Consider the following 17,416-nt stretch of genomic DNA (forward strand, 5'->3'; position numbering starts at 1 on the left):
TCGGGTAATTTTAATTTATGTTTTGTATATATATTTTTGTGTTTTGTATATGTAAAACAAGCCTGAATCAATATATTGTTGACCTTTTAAAATACGTTTTACTGTTTTTCATGTGTGGTTTATCTTCACATCGGGAGTAACTTCGATTGTCTCACCGTTCTACAAGTACTTTCCTTTTTTGGGTCTTGAAGAAGTATATAAAATATATATCTTTAAAGTTAAAAAAATATCTGAAGTGCTTCTCAAAAAAATGTGAGAAGATACGATTTTCGGGTCACGGTCGGACTAGTAAACGGTCTGCTGAAAATTGTATATTATCTCATCGACATTCTTTTTGCTAATACGAAGGTTTTCTTATTTTAGACTGTTTATCAAAAACCAATGTCTACATTCTTTTGTTATTCTTCAATTAAAAAGCACCTAATCTACACTCTCAACAAATGTTATTTTTCTATTTCGGAGTGCCTGCTAATTTATTAATTTATAGCTTATAATAAAAATAGAGTGTAGTTAATGACTAATTTCCGTCAAATCTATCAGTTCTTTTAACTAATTACCGTTCATGCCTTGAACTTTCGATGGATTTATTATTTATGGAGCTAAATATAAACAAAATCGAGGACGACCTATTAGTAAATAAGTTTAAATAAATCATCGTGCATTTTTGAACCTTTCTTAGTTACATCAGCCATTTAAGAATTGATTAGTTTAATTAAGTTAGTCTTTGATAAATAGTCACCTATTATTTTTTGGGCATGTGGGTGGCAAATACATAGGTTTGTCTTGCACTCGTTGTTAAGCAATTTCGTTTATCTACAGGGCAAGGTCTATCATAGGGCAAAACTAAAACAGATTGTTTCCAATTCCTGAACAAATTCATGTCTTATATTAATTTTATATTTAACACCTTTTTGCAACTCCTAATGTATTAAAAACACTTGCAACATATCGATTTTACTTTAACCATTTTGCCATTTAATTCTAGCAAAAAAAAATATTTGCAAAAGAACATGCACTTTTAAATATCATATGTCTAAACGCTGTCACGCTAGAATAAACACGTAAGGCTAACAGAGAAAGGGCGTGTATCATATACACTTACCCTTCCTTGTTCAACCTGTCGGTTACGTTATGTTACCAGTGATATCGTGTAAGAAATCATACAGATATGTCGCTTGAGTCTACATTTGATTAATCATCTATGTAGGTGGTTTAAATGCTGCTCTTAATAAGATTGTAGTTAAAAATTGAACAAAAACATATCAGACATAACTAAATTCACGTAGGTTCTTTATAAAAATGTATGTGAATTCAGTTCATTTGAAAATTATTCATGAAATTATGGTTTTTAAAATATCATGAACTTCCGATGTGGGTGCGTAAAGATGATAGTCTTTGTGCAAAAGGACCACGGTAACTCTTTCCAACAATCCCGCAGCCCCGACTTAAATAGGACTTGTATAAACTTAAGTTGAGTTTTAATACAATTTTATGAGATGATTAAATAATACTGAACGATAATCCTTTAATCTGGCGCCAAGCTCAATTTAACAGCTTACAATTTTAAATCATACTCATATTAATATTAGATATTCATTATTCAATGCTTACATGTTTTCTTAAGAAAATTGATACAGGTTATATCTGATTAATATTTTATGGGAATTATATAATTTTCTGAATTACAACGTGTGCAAATTGAGTATGACTATGTTTTATTCAATAGCTCTTACAATTTATTGTCTAAGCTTAATTGAATGCCAAATAATCAGATGCTTGCTAAAACACGTACGAACGGTTTGTATTTTATTGTCCGTATTCCCATTTCAATGGCCATTAATAACATTAACGAGTTTCCGACATTAGCTGTTTAATATTATAACGTGAAATGCGTTTCAGAGTTATTTATTGAAGCCAACACCTTTTGGGTCGTTAAAACGTTGGGAAAGAGCTCGTGGGAAATATGTAAGAAGAAATTGTTAGGATCATTGAGATTAGGACTTGTTGCCATCCAACAGAAAAATAAGGCGTAGATAAAGCTTTATAGTATGCACAAGGGGCTTCCTCATTTCTTTGTATGTAATGATTTATATAAATTCATACTTGTTCCATATTTTCTAAACTACTTCCTTATTCGTGGAAGAAATAAAGAACATCCAAACTGTTCCATTTTACTTTCCTGCTGTAGGCACAATACAAGGCTGATATCTTTTAACGAAATGGACAACCAATTTCCATGTACTAAAAACTGAACAGCAATTTGCATACACATGTAAAATCTTTTATACCCAAGAAGTAATCTTAGAACGCGTGCTCCAACATAAATTGAACAAAATGTCTTCATCTCCTTTGCATTTCCTACACAATAAATCTTAACAAACAAACTCTATAACCGATGATTGACAGAATAGATACTCCTATCGCATTAATTCGATACGGCGCGAAACTAGTTAACGGGCGACAGTTGCACCTCTATTCGAATTTCGAACCATTGAGTAACATTATGCGCACGAGTGGGTGGGACATTTACATTACCTGTCCTGACTAATGTTGGCTCTTTGTTATTTGACGCACTGTCAAGGCGCAGCCAAGGAAACAGGCCAATTATTATTGTAATGCTTCCTCGGTTAGGCTGGGTGTATACTAGACCTATTTTATCTGGACAAATAAGTGTATTCTTACGTTCACTGAAATTAAACTATAGCTTTATGCGAATGTCGACTTTCATGTCTCATGAATGAATTTTTGTAATGAATGAACTGAAAAGAAAATGATGATTCATTTTCATTCATTACAGATACAGAACTTTGCATACTAAAGTAACGTTTTACATGTAAAGTGTAAGATAATCATATTTATGTTAGAAGAAAACTTTAGTCTCGTAAATTGAGTACGGTAGCCGGATAGAACACCTGATTATAAACGATTATAGTACTACTTCATTTAACAGAAAAACATTACGCAGATCCTAAATCCACCTTTATTACATAAAATACTCAATTTATTTGTTATGTTAGAAATCCTATTGACACTTATAGGCATCGACAGTAAATGACAAATTATGATCGAGTTCCACTGACTATAACGGCCGATATCGCACCGATATTGTGTAACTAGCTTTAAATAATGCGTAACTATAAACATATTATTGTCACACAAATAATAACTTTATTCTTTGTGCTTAAGACTCAAATTGTATTGTTGAATTGAAACCTGCAATTCTTCAGTTCGATTAAATGTATGTTGAAGGAATTCCTTGAGGAATGTCGTAGAGAAAACAATTGCATCAATATGCATATTGATGGATTGAATCAATTAATTAATTCAATTAAAATGTCACTGTACTTCAATGACATAGATTTGTAATTGCGTAGGAACCTTAGCTTTCATTGTGTTTCATTTGCGTTTCAACGCTTCATAATTAATTAAAATTAATGCCAGCACCTGTGCCTGTACGGATTGTAAGTACCTACCGTTTTGTATACTTTCGTGCTAATAGTCACATATAGATAAAACATAAAAGTCTCTTAGAAGTATCTCGATAGAAACAAGAAAAAGTAAAATGCTGAAAATTGGTATGAAATAGATATAGCAACATTCATACAAGGAAATCGGAACTTCTCCAACACAATACAAATATCGATGACAATTGCGGTAAGAATGCATTTGAGAAAATACATCGATAACCACGAGCAGTTTCTCCACACCGCAACGTAAATGGCACGCGTCGAATATCGAATTAATACAACCAATTGTAAATAACATGAAGTTGGCAGCTAAAACCGTTTCACAATAACATACGTACAAGGCAGGCTTTCCTAATTTATGCTAGAAAAGACACAGCTTAAGACTTATAGAAGCAAATTTATGACAAAATTCTTGTACACATTTAGGGAAAACACGCCTCTATTTGGCTTTTAAGCATAGCGTTGACTAATAAACCTAATTTAATTTATCACATCTCGCCGACCGATTGACGTGTGACATCGAGTGACCAAATAACGCGTGAACTGTGATCGAATCGATAATGATAGGTACTTGTTTCATGTTTCCACATTCTTAGAGTACCTACTCGCATACTGCAAACTTTTAGTCGGCCGATAGTGTGTTGGGCTCATAAATCAGTATGAAGATGGATGGTAGTACACACATTACAAACTTCAGGTATTTAGCAGGTATGAGAATGACTGAAAAGTTTGATTGGTATTCTCAAAAAATATAATATATTTTTACCAACCATCGGGTCAACTATCAGTCGACTATTAGGACTCTAAAGATTAGGTGTATCGTTTATGTTTTAAATTCGCTTGAAATGGGTATACTGGTTCACTTAACAAATTGATATTCATGATCTGATACTCTGTGGGAAAATAGGAAAAATGTTTATAAGCATCTAACATCTGTTATCTTAATTCAGTTTGTTAATTGTTATTGGAATCCGTGCGGTGTTATGAAACTGGATTAGCGCGATCTTCCAAATAACGAGATGTTTTATGATTCAATAAATCGGATTCCACTATTTGTAAACTAGTAATAGGATAGGTACTTATATTTTTATTTAATTAATCATGTACAAGGATGTGCTGCAGTATACACAAGATGCCCATAGATTCTACTACGTCTAGCCCCTTAGCGAATAGGAGCGTGACTATAATTTCCATATCGTGAGTAATTAATGAAAAACAAACAGTAATTTATTGCCTATCTTTACGCATTACTTGATCGAAGGTTGCATCATGGAGTAAATGAACTTCGTACATGTAAATGTGTTTACCTTTTTTACACATGAAACATTCTTATCACTAGTAGGCTTACCCAGATACTTATTCTTAAATATTTCAGATAGGCATTTTAAAAGCTTGGAAATAAATATTTAAGTGATGATTAAAAAAACATTATTCACCTAAATACTCTTGAATCTGGTCATAAATTTCTTTTACCAGTACCGAAATACATGAAACTTGCAATACTGTTTAAAATATCGAAACAACAAGTCTATTACTTATTGATTATCATAACCAAACTCGTGACTCGGCTACAAATCGCAGAACTAATGTTGAATTAACTGCGTTGTATTGTAATCGCTACTGTTAAGCAAATATTAACAATTGGTGCGGAATAATATAGCGTCAATACGCATGGATAATTACCCGTTAAGTAATTTGAATTTAATTTTCATTCATACTTGATTTATAGTCATTACAAATTTGAATATAAAAACACTGATTAAAAATGAGTAAAACAAATATTAAAATTGCATTGCGATTTATCATTAAATGGTTATTTCGCTTAGGTATCATTAGCCAAATATAAATTCGCAATGTCTGGGCAACGCAATTCTGCTTAAGTTCTTTTCTATTCGCAGGTCGCTTCCAACAGGTATCTGTGGAGATTAAAGGGGGAGGCCTATGTTCAGCAGTGGACGTCCTATGGCTGAGATGATGATGATGATGATGACGATGATGACTTTTCTATTCGCCAAAATTGCGCGGATGTTTTCCTTATCCCATATAAAATTCTCCATTCATTACCAGCGTGAATTGTGCCATTACATTCATACAAATGCAAATTAACTATTATTATCTACTCATGAAATTTTTATGCCAACATGATTACTCACTTTGACCTTACATAAAGTAAAAGACGGTGTTCGCACACCAGTTTTGGAACGTACAACATTTCTTTATTAAACATATTACATACATATACAATTACTTTGATTAAACACATTAAAAGAAATTACAAGATTGGTTCACTACATGTGTAATTTACTTTATATTTCAACTGACATGGAGTCACTTAACCTTTCGCGATGATATAAAATTTATATTAACCGATTCTCCTTTTTAAGTTCAAAATAAGTAGTCGTAATGTATAAAATATTTTTTTATTCAATGCTAAATGTAGGCCTTTTATAACATATGGCCTGGCGAAAAGGAGAATTGTGGCAATCACTGAATACTTATTAAAAATTCAACACATCGCTGTGTATTCTTGGCACGAATTTGTGTCGAGCCGTGTGCCGAAATACGGACGTTGGCACTTAATATTTTAACATTTTGGTGCAACGTACATACGCAAATACTAATAAATTACTGAAGCTGTTACAGCATCGGTAACTATGTCAATGTTTTGGACCTATTAACATTTTGATCGTTAATCGTCAATGTTTAAATAATCTCTTCAGTGTAAAGTCTTGTTGCCATCAATATCACATTTATTGCAATTCATCATAAATATAATCCAATTCGCGAACAATGGATCAATGGCAAAACAATGTTCAGATTGTGATCCAGATCTTATCAATTTATTGTATTGCACTGTTACCCTTTCCTATCGCGCAATAGATCATAGTTGTTAACTTCTCTATGATTAAGTTTAGCAATATGTTTATGTCACTAAATGGGTTGGCCATATCCGTTGCAGGATTGATGATCTTTGAAAGCAGAGGAAATTCATAATAGGTACACTTTTAAGGATGACAAAATAAACATACAATTCTTGTGCTTTAACTTTTTCGGACCTAAAATGCAAAAGGAAAATTCTGACTGATTGAAAAAAGTCAAGATTGGGTTCTTCTTCGTCTTCCCCATAAAAAAAGAGTCTGTTTAGAAGTATCTTTCTTTCGCTCATCAAACACATTTATTCTCATTGCCACTGTCCACTTTACCATCATACCACATTCCTAAACCAAAAACCAACCAGTAACCTTATCAGATACAACCTTGTTAACCATGTCATCGTCAAGTTATATTGTAAGTGTTACACCACATCTATTACCAGGTAGCAAATGCCAGGCTCTATTTACTGGTAGCATTGTGATGCGTGCAAGATACGCTAACTTGTTCACCTTTCTTCCTTTGATGTTTCAAAACAGCTTATACAATATAATGATGTACTTAGGCTTAATGAAACCTGTCTTCTGGGGTAGTGTAGTGATTGCTCGCTCGATTTTGTTTTGTTTTTGGCTGGAAGACAAAAGACTGTTGAATTTGTTTTTTGAGGTGTTGTGACATTTTTATTATTGTCTGCATAGTTTTAAATGTATTTTTGTTTGATTCGTTTTAATTGTATTATTCTGGTTTATGAATAAAACTAAAAAAACTGTACGTACCTATCGTTACTTAAAGTTATTAAAGAATCTTTCGAAAATGAAATATGCCTCAAACCATTGCATTAATTGTAATTATACAGTATGGACACATGAATTATCGTCATAATTTTTTTTTGTATAACCTGTTGATAGCTGTAATTTTTTGACATGGGTTATAATTATTCTGACAGTTGTTATTTGTGAACTGTAATGAGATGTATCAACAAAATTTTTGACTCGCCAACAAATTGTACTCATTTATTCACCGTTGTTACAGGGAGCAGTGACGAATGTCAAGGTAGTCAACACACAAACAAACAAACATGGGATTCTCGGCGAGGTTACAGGTATGTAAAACGGTAACTTTATGATATTATCTAATCTTAATGAAGATCACTCGCCCCTGAATGCTGCGAACCAATTTGCTTGTTAACAAACATTCGTCTAACTCAATCTTTGATGCTCGACTTTAATAAATTCGCCCAGATGTCTTGATAACGCTTTCGTACTTTATAATCGTAAGTTTGGCAACTGATTGCAACATTTCATGTGCCAACTTAACATAGACAATGGGGACCGGTAAGTAAAAAATGTATGCAATTTACTGAGCATTTAAAAGATAAAGCTTTAGTGAAAAAACTAGCTTTTAGATCTAAGCACGTAATGTGGTAAAAAGATGTTCGCGTGGGAAAGATAAGAGCTGAAGTAAGTGCGTCAAGGTTGTGAGATGAAGATGTGTGATACAGATTGAATGAAGCTGTCTTAATTAAAATGAAACTTGGCGGAAACTAGGTAGTAGGTATATTTGCATGAGAATGGGGTTTTCATCGTAACCTAATCTAGTGATTTATCTAAAGCGCTTAAGAGCGTGTACGCTCGGCGCGCGATGTCAACTTTAGGTAATTCAACGCAAAAAACCGCGCAGACTAGCGTCGCGGCTGTGTGCGTGCCTATCATACTTCACGTATAGTCACACAAACCATTTTGATCCTTTCGAGTGAAATTGGTAGAACAAAAAATATATTATTTAGTAAATAGTTAATAGCGGGAAAATTGTGTAAGTCTATGGATGTCTAAAATATAAAAGCATGAAAATAAGTCGTTAATACTTACACTCTTTTGCAAAAAAATCGGGCACCTATGAAAACCTTGGTTTTAAGGACTTTCTGTATATTACATACAATTTTCAACAGTATTAAATAGTCGACTGATGATTAATGACAATGTTAAGAGTTTCTGTATTTTAACCGATTTCAAAAAAAGAAAGGAGGAGGTTTCAATTAGATTGTTTTGTGATTGTTCTCAATTTGATTGTTCTCGATTTCTCAAAGACGCCTGGACCGATTTGAAAAATTGATTGTTTATATGAATGGTCCAGTCCATCCAGACCGAAAAATTGTGGTCAAATAACAACAATTGCCGGAAAGCCAAATATTGGTGAAGAGCTTGGGTTTACCATCGCAAATAAAGTTTTAAGTTATCTATCCTATATGCTTCAAAAGTTATTCGAGATCAAAAGTCAAAATTTGGGTACATCCAAAATGAAAAAAAAAAAAAATTATAGCTCGATTGGTAACAGACATCTGCAATAAGTGATTTCTAGCCTAAGGAGTCCGCCATATTGGATTTAGACTCGCGACACATTTTTTTTCGAGTTATTCATAGCAAGCCCTTTCATTTGATACCCATATCGTAGGAATGCATTAAACACATTTTTTTCTCCATCTTGGGTATACCGCCATATTGGATATAGAATCATACATTCTCATTAAAACTGAACATTCAAACAAAATTTCAACTCAATCGATAAAAAAAATATGCTTCAAAATTGAGCTTTAAATAAAATAGTAATGTATCAAGATTTGTTGGTCGCGCATGAAATGTACTCTATTCTCGGTATCCACGGCAGAGGTTATTCACCCTACGCGATGTGACGGAGCGACACATCCTCTCTCTGTGAAGCCTTGCGGCGGTCTGGTTTGAGTTGACTCGCGTGCAGCGTTTTATAGTAGTTTTTAAATAAAAATAAAAACGAGAGATTAAATTATAATATAAAGTTTATGTTTTAAAGAAAGAGTTATATTACTATAGTAAATAATTGTTATATTGAATTAAGTAAGATAGATAGGTAAAAAAAGCATTTGAAATTCACAATTTTTCACATTGTTAAAATATTTTTTTCTGAAAGATAGAGACCTAAATCAAAAAATGTTTTCAACTAACTATAGGCATGGGGATTTCGTCTATGAGTAAAAAAATAAATATGATTAGATTTGCCACTGTTTTCTCATGAATTTAAGCTTCGAAATAGACGCTGAACGGGAATTTTATAAAACATCTGTTACGTTATAGGGGTTTTAAGTATTTAAACTACACAAATTGAAATTTATGTTCAATTAACTATATAGACAGTGAAATTACCTTGCGTTATTAAAAAATAACATAGTTATAGGATAAGTAGTTACTGAGAAACAGTGGTTTGAAAAGTACCATTTTAGGCCAAATGGCGCGCGGTTGACGTACACGCTCTTAATGTTTATTTATATCTTCGTTTCGTGATAAAGTCGTTTTTGTCAAGTTATTGCAAAGATTGCAAATTGTAAATGACAGATCCATTTATTTTACTTCTAGTCGATTTGAATCCCCGTTTAAAAGAGAGTACCTGCACAAAATACATAGGTACAGAAGTCAATCTGATGTATGTACTTCACTTTTCATGCCTAAACTCGGCCGTCGCGCTAGGGTTGTCAACTGTTTTATGCGCATAAAACTAACGTGGTAGTGGTACTCGTATCTAATTATTTGATGTATTGTTGAGAATAAAACAGGAAAAATGAAATATAAACCAATAATAATAAAATATTTAATGTGGCATACAAGAGGTTAATAAACACTTTCAACGGAAATTCGTTTGAACGAGATACCGTTTTTCAGAAACCGCAATTTATAATTTTGTTATTCATACATATATACTTACCCTACTCTTTACTTGTGAAAAAAATATTTTTGTATGTAATGGGTTGGTACAGTCCCTGATCTAAGCTTGCTTCTACCTACAGAAAACTTGATGTGCGAGTTTTATTTCGTCTACCTTACAACATAGTCTCGCCATGATCACAAAAATTATCAACTCCTACTAGCAATAATCTTTGAGGGTAGGTAGGCAGGTTCGCCTGGGTCGACACTAGCAAAACTTATTACGGCATTGGGCCAGAGGCCGCCGCCGGGGCGCTTACCTACCCACCTAACTGTACCTACCTACTGCGTTTATTAAACGAACCATCGAAATATGAGAAAATAAGTAGGTACATACTATAGGTAATACGGCAGGCTAAAAAAACGACAATTCACTGTTTATTGTTGTATAAAACAACCGTCAACTTGTTCAATTATAATACGAATTTTGTTGCTCCATTATTACTTTTTCTTTTGTTATTAAAATTAAAAATATTACAGTCAAATTACAGTTATCACAACGCGTGCACATTTATCTACCTTTGTGTGACGCGCTTATCTCAAGAAAGTGGCAGCCGCGCTCGCACTGTTTTGAGTTGTTTTGAGACAGCGCGTCTGTGAACACGCACACATAGACACCTTTGTCTGCGTGACTCGAACGCGCTTTGTATGTAGATTGACTTCTGTACCTATGTATTTTGTGGTACCTGTCTGTAACTCGATTAAAATTATATATTTTTATTATTATTCGCGGCCTTATTATGTTTACGATCGATTAGTCGACGACAGAATATAATCAATCCATAATGACATTCTTCTCGTCAATACCGAGAATTTCTACAACAATATGCAATAATTTTCCTTTAATCGCATACCATTACAAAGTTGTCGCCACTACTTTGTTAACGTTATTTAACATATCGATTATTACTTGGATCGATAACTCCGGTAATCGATTCATAACAAACTGGTTTGTTCCTTTGAGTGCTAAGCAACATTATTCAATGTCATTGACAAGAAAACATGTCATTAAGTACTGAAGTGCAGTCGTAATTATGCCAAGTAATGTTATTGAATACTGGCTCCTACGTAGCCCATCTTGGGCTTAATTCGACTATAATGTCTTTGAATTTAACGAGTTTTCGCTTGGAAATAAACTCTTAGAATTATAGTAGTGACTTTTGAAAAGACTTTCCTTATAGGACTGGTAGGTTCCTGAGATGGCCTGAATAGGCAGCGTCTTTTTAGTCAACTGAAGATTTTGAAATTAATTTTCCTGCCGCTCGAAAGTATCAGTTTAAAATTCGAACTTTTTAAATAAGATACCTGAGAAAATATAGGAACTTAAAAAATATAAATTGTTAGGTACTCTATTTGAGTCCCTGTTCAAGAGTTTCCACAGGGCTTCTTCAGCTATTTGAAATAAAATGACTTTAAATAGAGTAAAAAACGAATTGTTTTTAAAGACGAGTAAGTAGTTTAATTAAATAGGAAATCTTTACTACAGTAAGTACACGATATTCATCGCTTAGAACAGTGTTATGTGTTTTTTTTGTTATAATGATGATGAAATCTTTGAGGGACGTTATATTTATATGTGGACTTCCTCATCATTTAACATAGTTGCAAGGTCAAAAACATAATGAATATGTATAACTAGAACAATCAAGTTGAAAAAACGTCTATTTTTTAGTTTTTGTTATACAAATAGAGTTGATCTCACTGAACACTTTAAGACCCATATTAAAAAGTCCTCAAAAGTATAGTAAAATCCTCTAAGTATGGCAAATACTATACTGAAAACAATATAGGTCATAGGGAGAACCTGCATTTTTTTAAGTCAGTTAAATATTCAACTAACTATTCTATGCTTATATACGAAATAATATTAGGTAAGCGAGACTGAAATATATGCTAAGCTTTCAAATAACCGATTCTAATAGGTTTACTAAGACGGTTTAACAAATTCAATGTCGCCTACGCGTGCTAACTTCGAGTATTGACGTGAGCTAACTTTATGGCCATACTTTAACCATAGAGCTATGCAAAACGTTTACAATGATAGGTATTTAACCTTTAGCTGGAAATATCTATAAAGCATGGAACTTATTGTAGACTTTCAGCTGATTTTACTTACTTAGATGCTTAGATTGTGAGAGTGCAGTATTTCTCTCATTTAATAAAGAAAGAAAAATTTAAGATTGATTTTATTTTGAAAGTGACTAAACGTTTTTACGTAGGTTCTATCAACAAATGACATGTATGACCCACTTGGAAAAATCTTAACAGTGCATGCCGAATATCAATCTTATTGTTATTTGCGAAAACTAGCTTATAGAGGGTTTATACATAGTATATATCATTGGTTGCTAACATACCTATCAGGGACTTTATTATGACTATAAGTACCGCATCTTATCATTTTAGTCAATACAAATATTTCAATGAATTTTCCTTCCCACAGTTGCTGACATGCCTGGTGCTGTACGCGTCCAGCGCACACGCAATCATGGTGAAGTTCGGCACTAAAGGAGGTCCCATCGAGCCCCCCACCCCGGAGCCCTCACCCCCTCCGCGGCCCTTCCGGGAACCCGCGCCTGTTTGGGAGGAACGCTCCAACGACACGCCCGATCCTAATGCTCATTGGTAATATTATTAATCCTTTTTTTATTTTATTCTTGGTGATTTTTTTTTACTCATCACCTAAATGCTCCTTAGAAAAAAAATCCTGTCTTATTTGTATTCTCTCTTTTTGATAATTTGGATTTGGGGTTGGTTTACGAAGTTTGGTCATGGCAAGTGTAAAGAATGATGATAAAATACATGATCGGTTAAGGAGTTCAAATATCTATAGTATGTGGGATTTCGGTCATAAAATACAATCAGATACACTATGTAACCTGTAGCTTCATTCATAAGTGTACATAATAATGTAGATTACCTTAACACATATTACGTAGTAAGGGATATTCCAAGAATGTTAGGGTGGGAATTGAAAATAAATTAACATTCAAAGATGGAATTCAGCTAATAAGATCAGAAGGTTATTGATACCGGGTGAAACCGCGGGCGAAAGCCACCACAATTATGTTTTTATGATTACTGTATTAATAAAACTGTGATGATTATTGTACAGATTAATCTAACCCTTTTGGTGAAGGGCTAATCTTTTTCTTTTGTGAATCTAGGAGAATTCATGAAGATGCATTCTATGACTACTTCGGTGAAGAGTGGCCGGCCTCCAAGTGAAGATATTTTGTTCCTCTGTATTTTATGTTTCTAAGAGCGCGCGCACACTGCAAAGATTTAGTAGGCCGATAGTTGATTTTTGCTCACAAATCACTGTGAAGATGAATGTTTCTTCCTTATTTTGAATATTTATTTTTTTCCTACCAAAGGCCGACTAAATAGTTGCATTGTGCGCGGGCTAAAGCTTCTGCAATCATCTTTTGTTCTTTATGAAGCTTTTTTAAATGATATGTCGTGATCAAAGGCTGGACAATGCATAATTTCTAACTACCTATTGTAATTTTAATATATGCTTGACTTCTATGAAAATAATATTCAGTATTAAAAATAATATTTAAGTGTTATTTATACATATGTATTTTAAACAAGATTGCTAATATTGCGACTTTGAATTTTTTATTTAACATCAATAAATCATGTGAAATTACTGAATATGTGCATGTATTTGTAAAGTAATATTTCATTGTGATAAATAAAATTAAAATTTGTAATATTTACTGCTAAGCTTTACTGTAAGTGCTAAAGATTTAATAGGTTGTATAAACTATGTTTCTTTTAAAATTATATTTGTAGTTCCAATTAAAATACTCATATTTATATATTTTATTGTGATTCTTATATAAAACTTATAATATTTAATTAGTTCAAGCTATAGAAATTAGAAATAAACATTGTTACCTAAGAGAAGAGTATAGGTACTAGTATTTATGTGAAAAAATAAAATAGTAATATAGTGTTCCTAATTTTAAAACATGAGGCCTTGACCTATCTCTGAAAAGAGGTTAACTAGGTCGCAATAAAAAAAAAACATGACAATAATTCAAATTTAAATTTGGAACTCTCTTCCCTCAGGCGGCCTCCATTCTTCGTGCCCCAGCCGAGATACACCAACGTGATCTACAACTCTCAACCGTCTCCTCAAGCACCTCAAACAAATGCGCAACGTTTCGTCAACTCTTACATCCCTATCAAGCCTATACTTGCCAGCACGAGAAGCCAAGCGGCCCCGAACATGCCAGCATCTATCCTTGGCTCCCAAAACCTGCCAGGAGTCGGTATCCGCTACTTCTTCCCAGCTTACACAGTTCAAAGGAAGCATCCAAGACCAGATGATGCTAAGCACAATATGATTGATAATCAGGATGTGGGAAATGCTAATGTTGTCGATTCAGCTAGCGACTTCCAGTGGAAATATGAGAAGGACTCCACGCGGCGGAACATCAGAAATTCTAATGAAGTAAGTTGAGAAATATTGTTCTACAATTCATTTTAAATAGTATGAATAGGAATATAAACGTATACAAATTGTAGATATTATTTAGCAGGTAGTAAGCGTGATTTTTTAAAAATTTCATGAACAATTTTTGTCAGTGTTGGTTGGGTGCCATTTCACGTTATAGAAATAAGTGGAAAAATCTTATGGACAACCTAAACGTCGGCGTGTTTGAACATATACTACTATGCAATCTAAACTTTACCCACCTTATTATAAAACGTAGACTCCGAAACTACCGGCTACCTAGTTCTAGATTTAGTCCTTTTCCTTTTCTTGTTTGGGACGGTGGTTTAAACCTATTCCTAAAGCTGGTACTTTTTAAAGACCACATTTTATATGGAAAAACTTTTCTGATACTGACTTTTCTTCCAGGGTACGGCACGAGCCCCAGCATACCAATGGCCTGCCTACGTCGCCCCACGGCATCACTAACGTTACTAAGTTCTTTGCAACATGGTCATCATGTCGACAAATGAACGCCGAAGTAACTGTGATGTTTAAATTAAGAACTAGGTTAAGACAAAAGTGCCAGATGTATCTATGTTTATACAATACTAAAACCTTAAAGCGTTGGCGGCTGTAATACGATATGGTCATACAGGACATTAAGAGTAGCCGCAAACTGCAAACTTTTGGTCGGCCGAATAGTTTGTTTGGGCTCATGAATTAGTATGAAGATGAATGGTAGGACTCACATTGTAAAGGTCTGGTATTAAGCCGGTATCAGAATGTCTGAAAAGTCTGATTGGAATAAAGGTATTCTTTGAAAATAAATTGCGAACTGTCGGGTTCACTGTCGGTCGACTATTTTGTTTGGAGTGTGCGGGTACTCTAAGTCTGGATTTTAATATTTATTGATGTTAATTGACATTGCCAGATAGCACGGTATTTTTGTTGCATGTTCCACAAAGTTTTGTGCTTGACAAAATGAAATAGGACTCCCTATCGTAGCACGTGAATGTAATTAATATTAGATTCACACCATAGAACTGAAAAAGGAATACCTAAAGCAATACTTTTAACAAGGTTTTACATATGAAAATGTCGTTGTGTGTACAGTTTAGAGTTTGCTCAATTATTTAGAGTAAACATAGCTTGAACATTGACGGACCTTTTTTTTGTTTCATTTTGTCGAGTAAAAACTCAAAAAATGTCGTCTAACCGCTCTAACCAGTGACTTAGTTTTTGGTATAAATCCTATTTTTAGGCGCTGCTAGATGCGTATCACAAAATAGTGAAGTACACAAAGGCGTGTCCGATTTTTTTATTATTTTTTTTGTGGTGACCTTACATTGTAGGAATAGGTATTTAGTAATGTTCTTGTTTTGTGTTAATTGTTTCTTTTTTGTACATTGTATTCAGCCAGTTCCTAAAACAAATGAAGTCCTTAATGAAGTTTGTTAGGAACGAATTCAAATTTCTACGCAATACTTTGCCCTTCACGGCTTCGTCACCGCCATAGACATCAAGAAAACCGTATTCAGTTCCTGTAAATAAAAAGTTTTGTTGGCTGCCAAGGTCATATATTGTAAATAATTTAAACGATATACATCTAAGAATAATATTGCCATTACGTAATTTGTATTGTTCTATGCTTACTTTATTTGGTCGTTTGGTGCGGGAGTAACATTTTGTCATCTAACGACTAAAAGAGCGTTGAAAATAAATACAAAATTAGTTTTTAAAATACCGACGTGACCATTAAGTCCAGAGAGTGTGACGGAAGTTCTTTGTTCATTGTGGTGAATCTCTATTGCAGTCTATTGCTATATAGAGATGTAATTGTTCGGTAATCTTCTTACGAACTTTCTAAGTTTTAATTCAATCTTAAGTAATTCCCATCTAATGATTTTTGATTCCAATCTCGCATAGTTCATTATTGTTATACATTTAAACCTATTTTATGTAATGAAAGTAGCTTTCGTTTCGATTTGTTATTTCCTTTTAACGATTTTAGTTAACTACTGTAATGTGTTTGATTACTATATGTATAACTTAGCTGTAATTATGCTTGTAAATATGTAAAATAAATAAATATATAAAATTTTTAGTTTGTGTTTTTGTTTATAAATTATAAAGTTTTTAATTGACATAGTATGACAATTTAAAAGACGCAAACTGAATACACTTACATTTTACAAAGTATGTATTAATTTTATGATGCTAATTGACATCAATTCTAGACAGATAGATGGCATAAAATCAATAGCATGCCACTTATGCAGACATAAGTCTACCATCCCACGCGAACATGTACTAACATCCAAAATTACAAACTATAACACTTAAGATTTACACGCACACCTTAAAGACTAAATACATATTGACATAAAGTGGATAAATGCCACAGATTAAAAGATGATGGAGTAATAGGTCCAGACATATCTAGACTTACACGTCACTCTTAAATACCCACTGGGAATTCCTGCGTTAATGATCTTTGAATCAGCTATTTTTGCCTCCAATTTTACACTCCATTTGATACATACTCTGCGGTTATAAAACTGCTGAGTCATCAACTTAGTGCTGCTAACGACGTCACATCGAGCTTACAAATGGCTAAGGGAAAGGAAAAAATTAGAATCAATTAAAAATAAATTATTACCTAAGTCTATACTTTATCTCAACCAAAGAATAGCGCGTTCACTGTCAATCAAGTCAGATAATTATCTTCAGGCAAAATTTGAAGTTGCCCCGCAGTCACAATGAAATTATGAAAGATTTAATTATGAAATATTTTCCAAATTGTATGTTATCATGATTGTCAAATCATCTCAAGGATTACAGTAATCTGTGAGTACTTCTGTGACACCTTTGGTATAAAATAATTTTGTTTGGAATGT

General features: G+C 33.3%; 1 protein-coding gene across 1 annotated transcript in view; it reads left to right on the forward strand.

Annotated features, from left to right (window-relative positions):
* Positions 1-16,621, forward strand: part of LOC135116845 (uncharacterized) — a 42,587-nt gene extending 25,966 nt beyond the window's left edge. Inside the window, exons 2-5 of the mRNA XM_064034434.1 lie at positions 7,371-7,440; positions 12,513-12,694; positions 14,150-14,534; positions 14,946-16,621. Of these exons, the coding sequence (XP_063890504.1) occupies positions 7,417-7,440; positions 12,513-12,694; positions 14,150-14,534; positions 14,946-15,005 (651 nt within the window). The 5' untranslated portion in view covers positions 7,371-7,416 and the 3' untranslated portion in view covers positions 15,006-16,621. The remainder of the gene's footprint in view (positions 1-7,370; positions 7,441-12,512; positions 12,695-14,149; positions 14,535-14,945) is intronic.
* The last annotated feature ends 795 nt before the right edge of the window (positions 16,622-17,416 follow it).

This window comes from Helicoverpa armigera, chromosome 4 (assembly GCF_030705265.1).
Source record: "Helicoverpa armigera isolate CAAS_96S chromosome 4, ASM3070526v1, whole genome shotgun sequence".
In the NCBI taxonomy this organism is placed as follows: Eukaryota; Metazoa; Arthropoda; class Insecta; order Lepidoptera; family Noctuidae; genus Helicoverpa; species Helicoverpa armigera.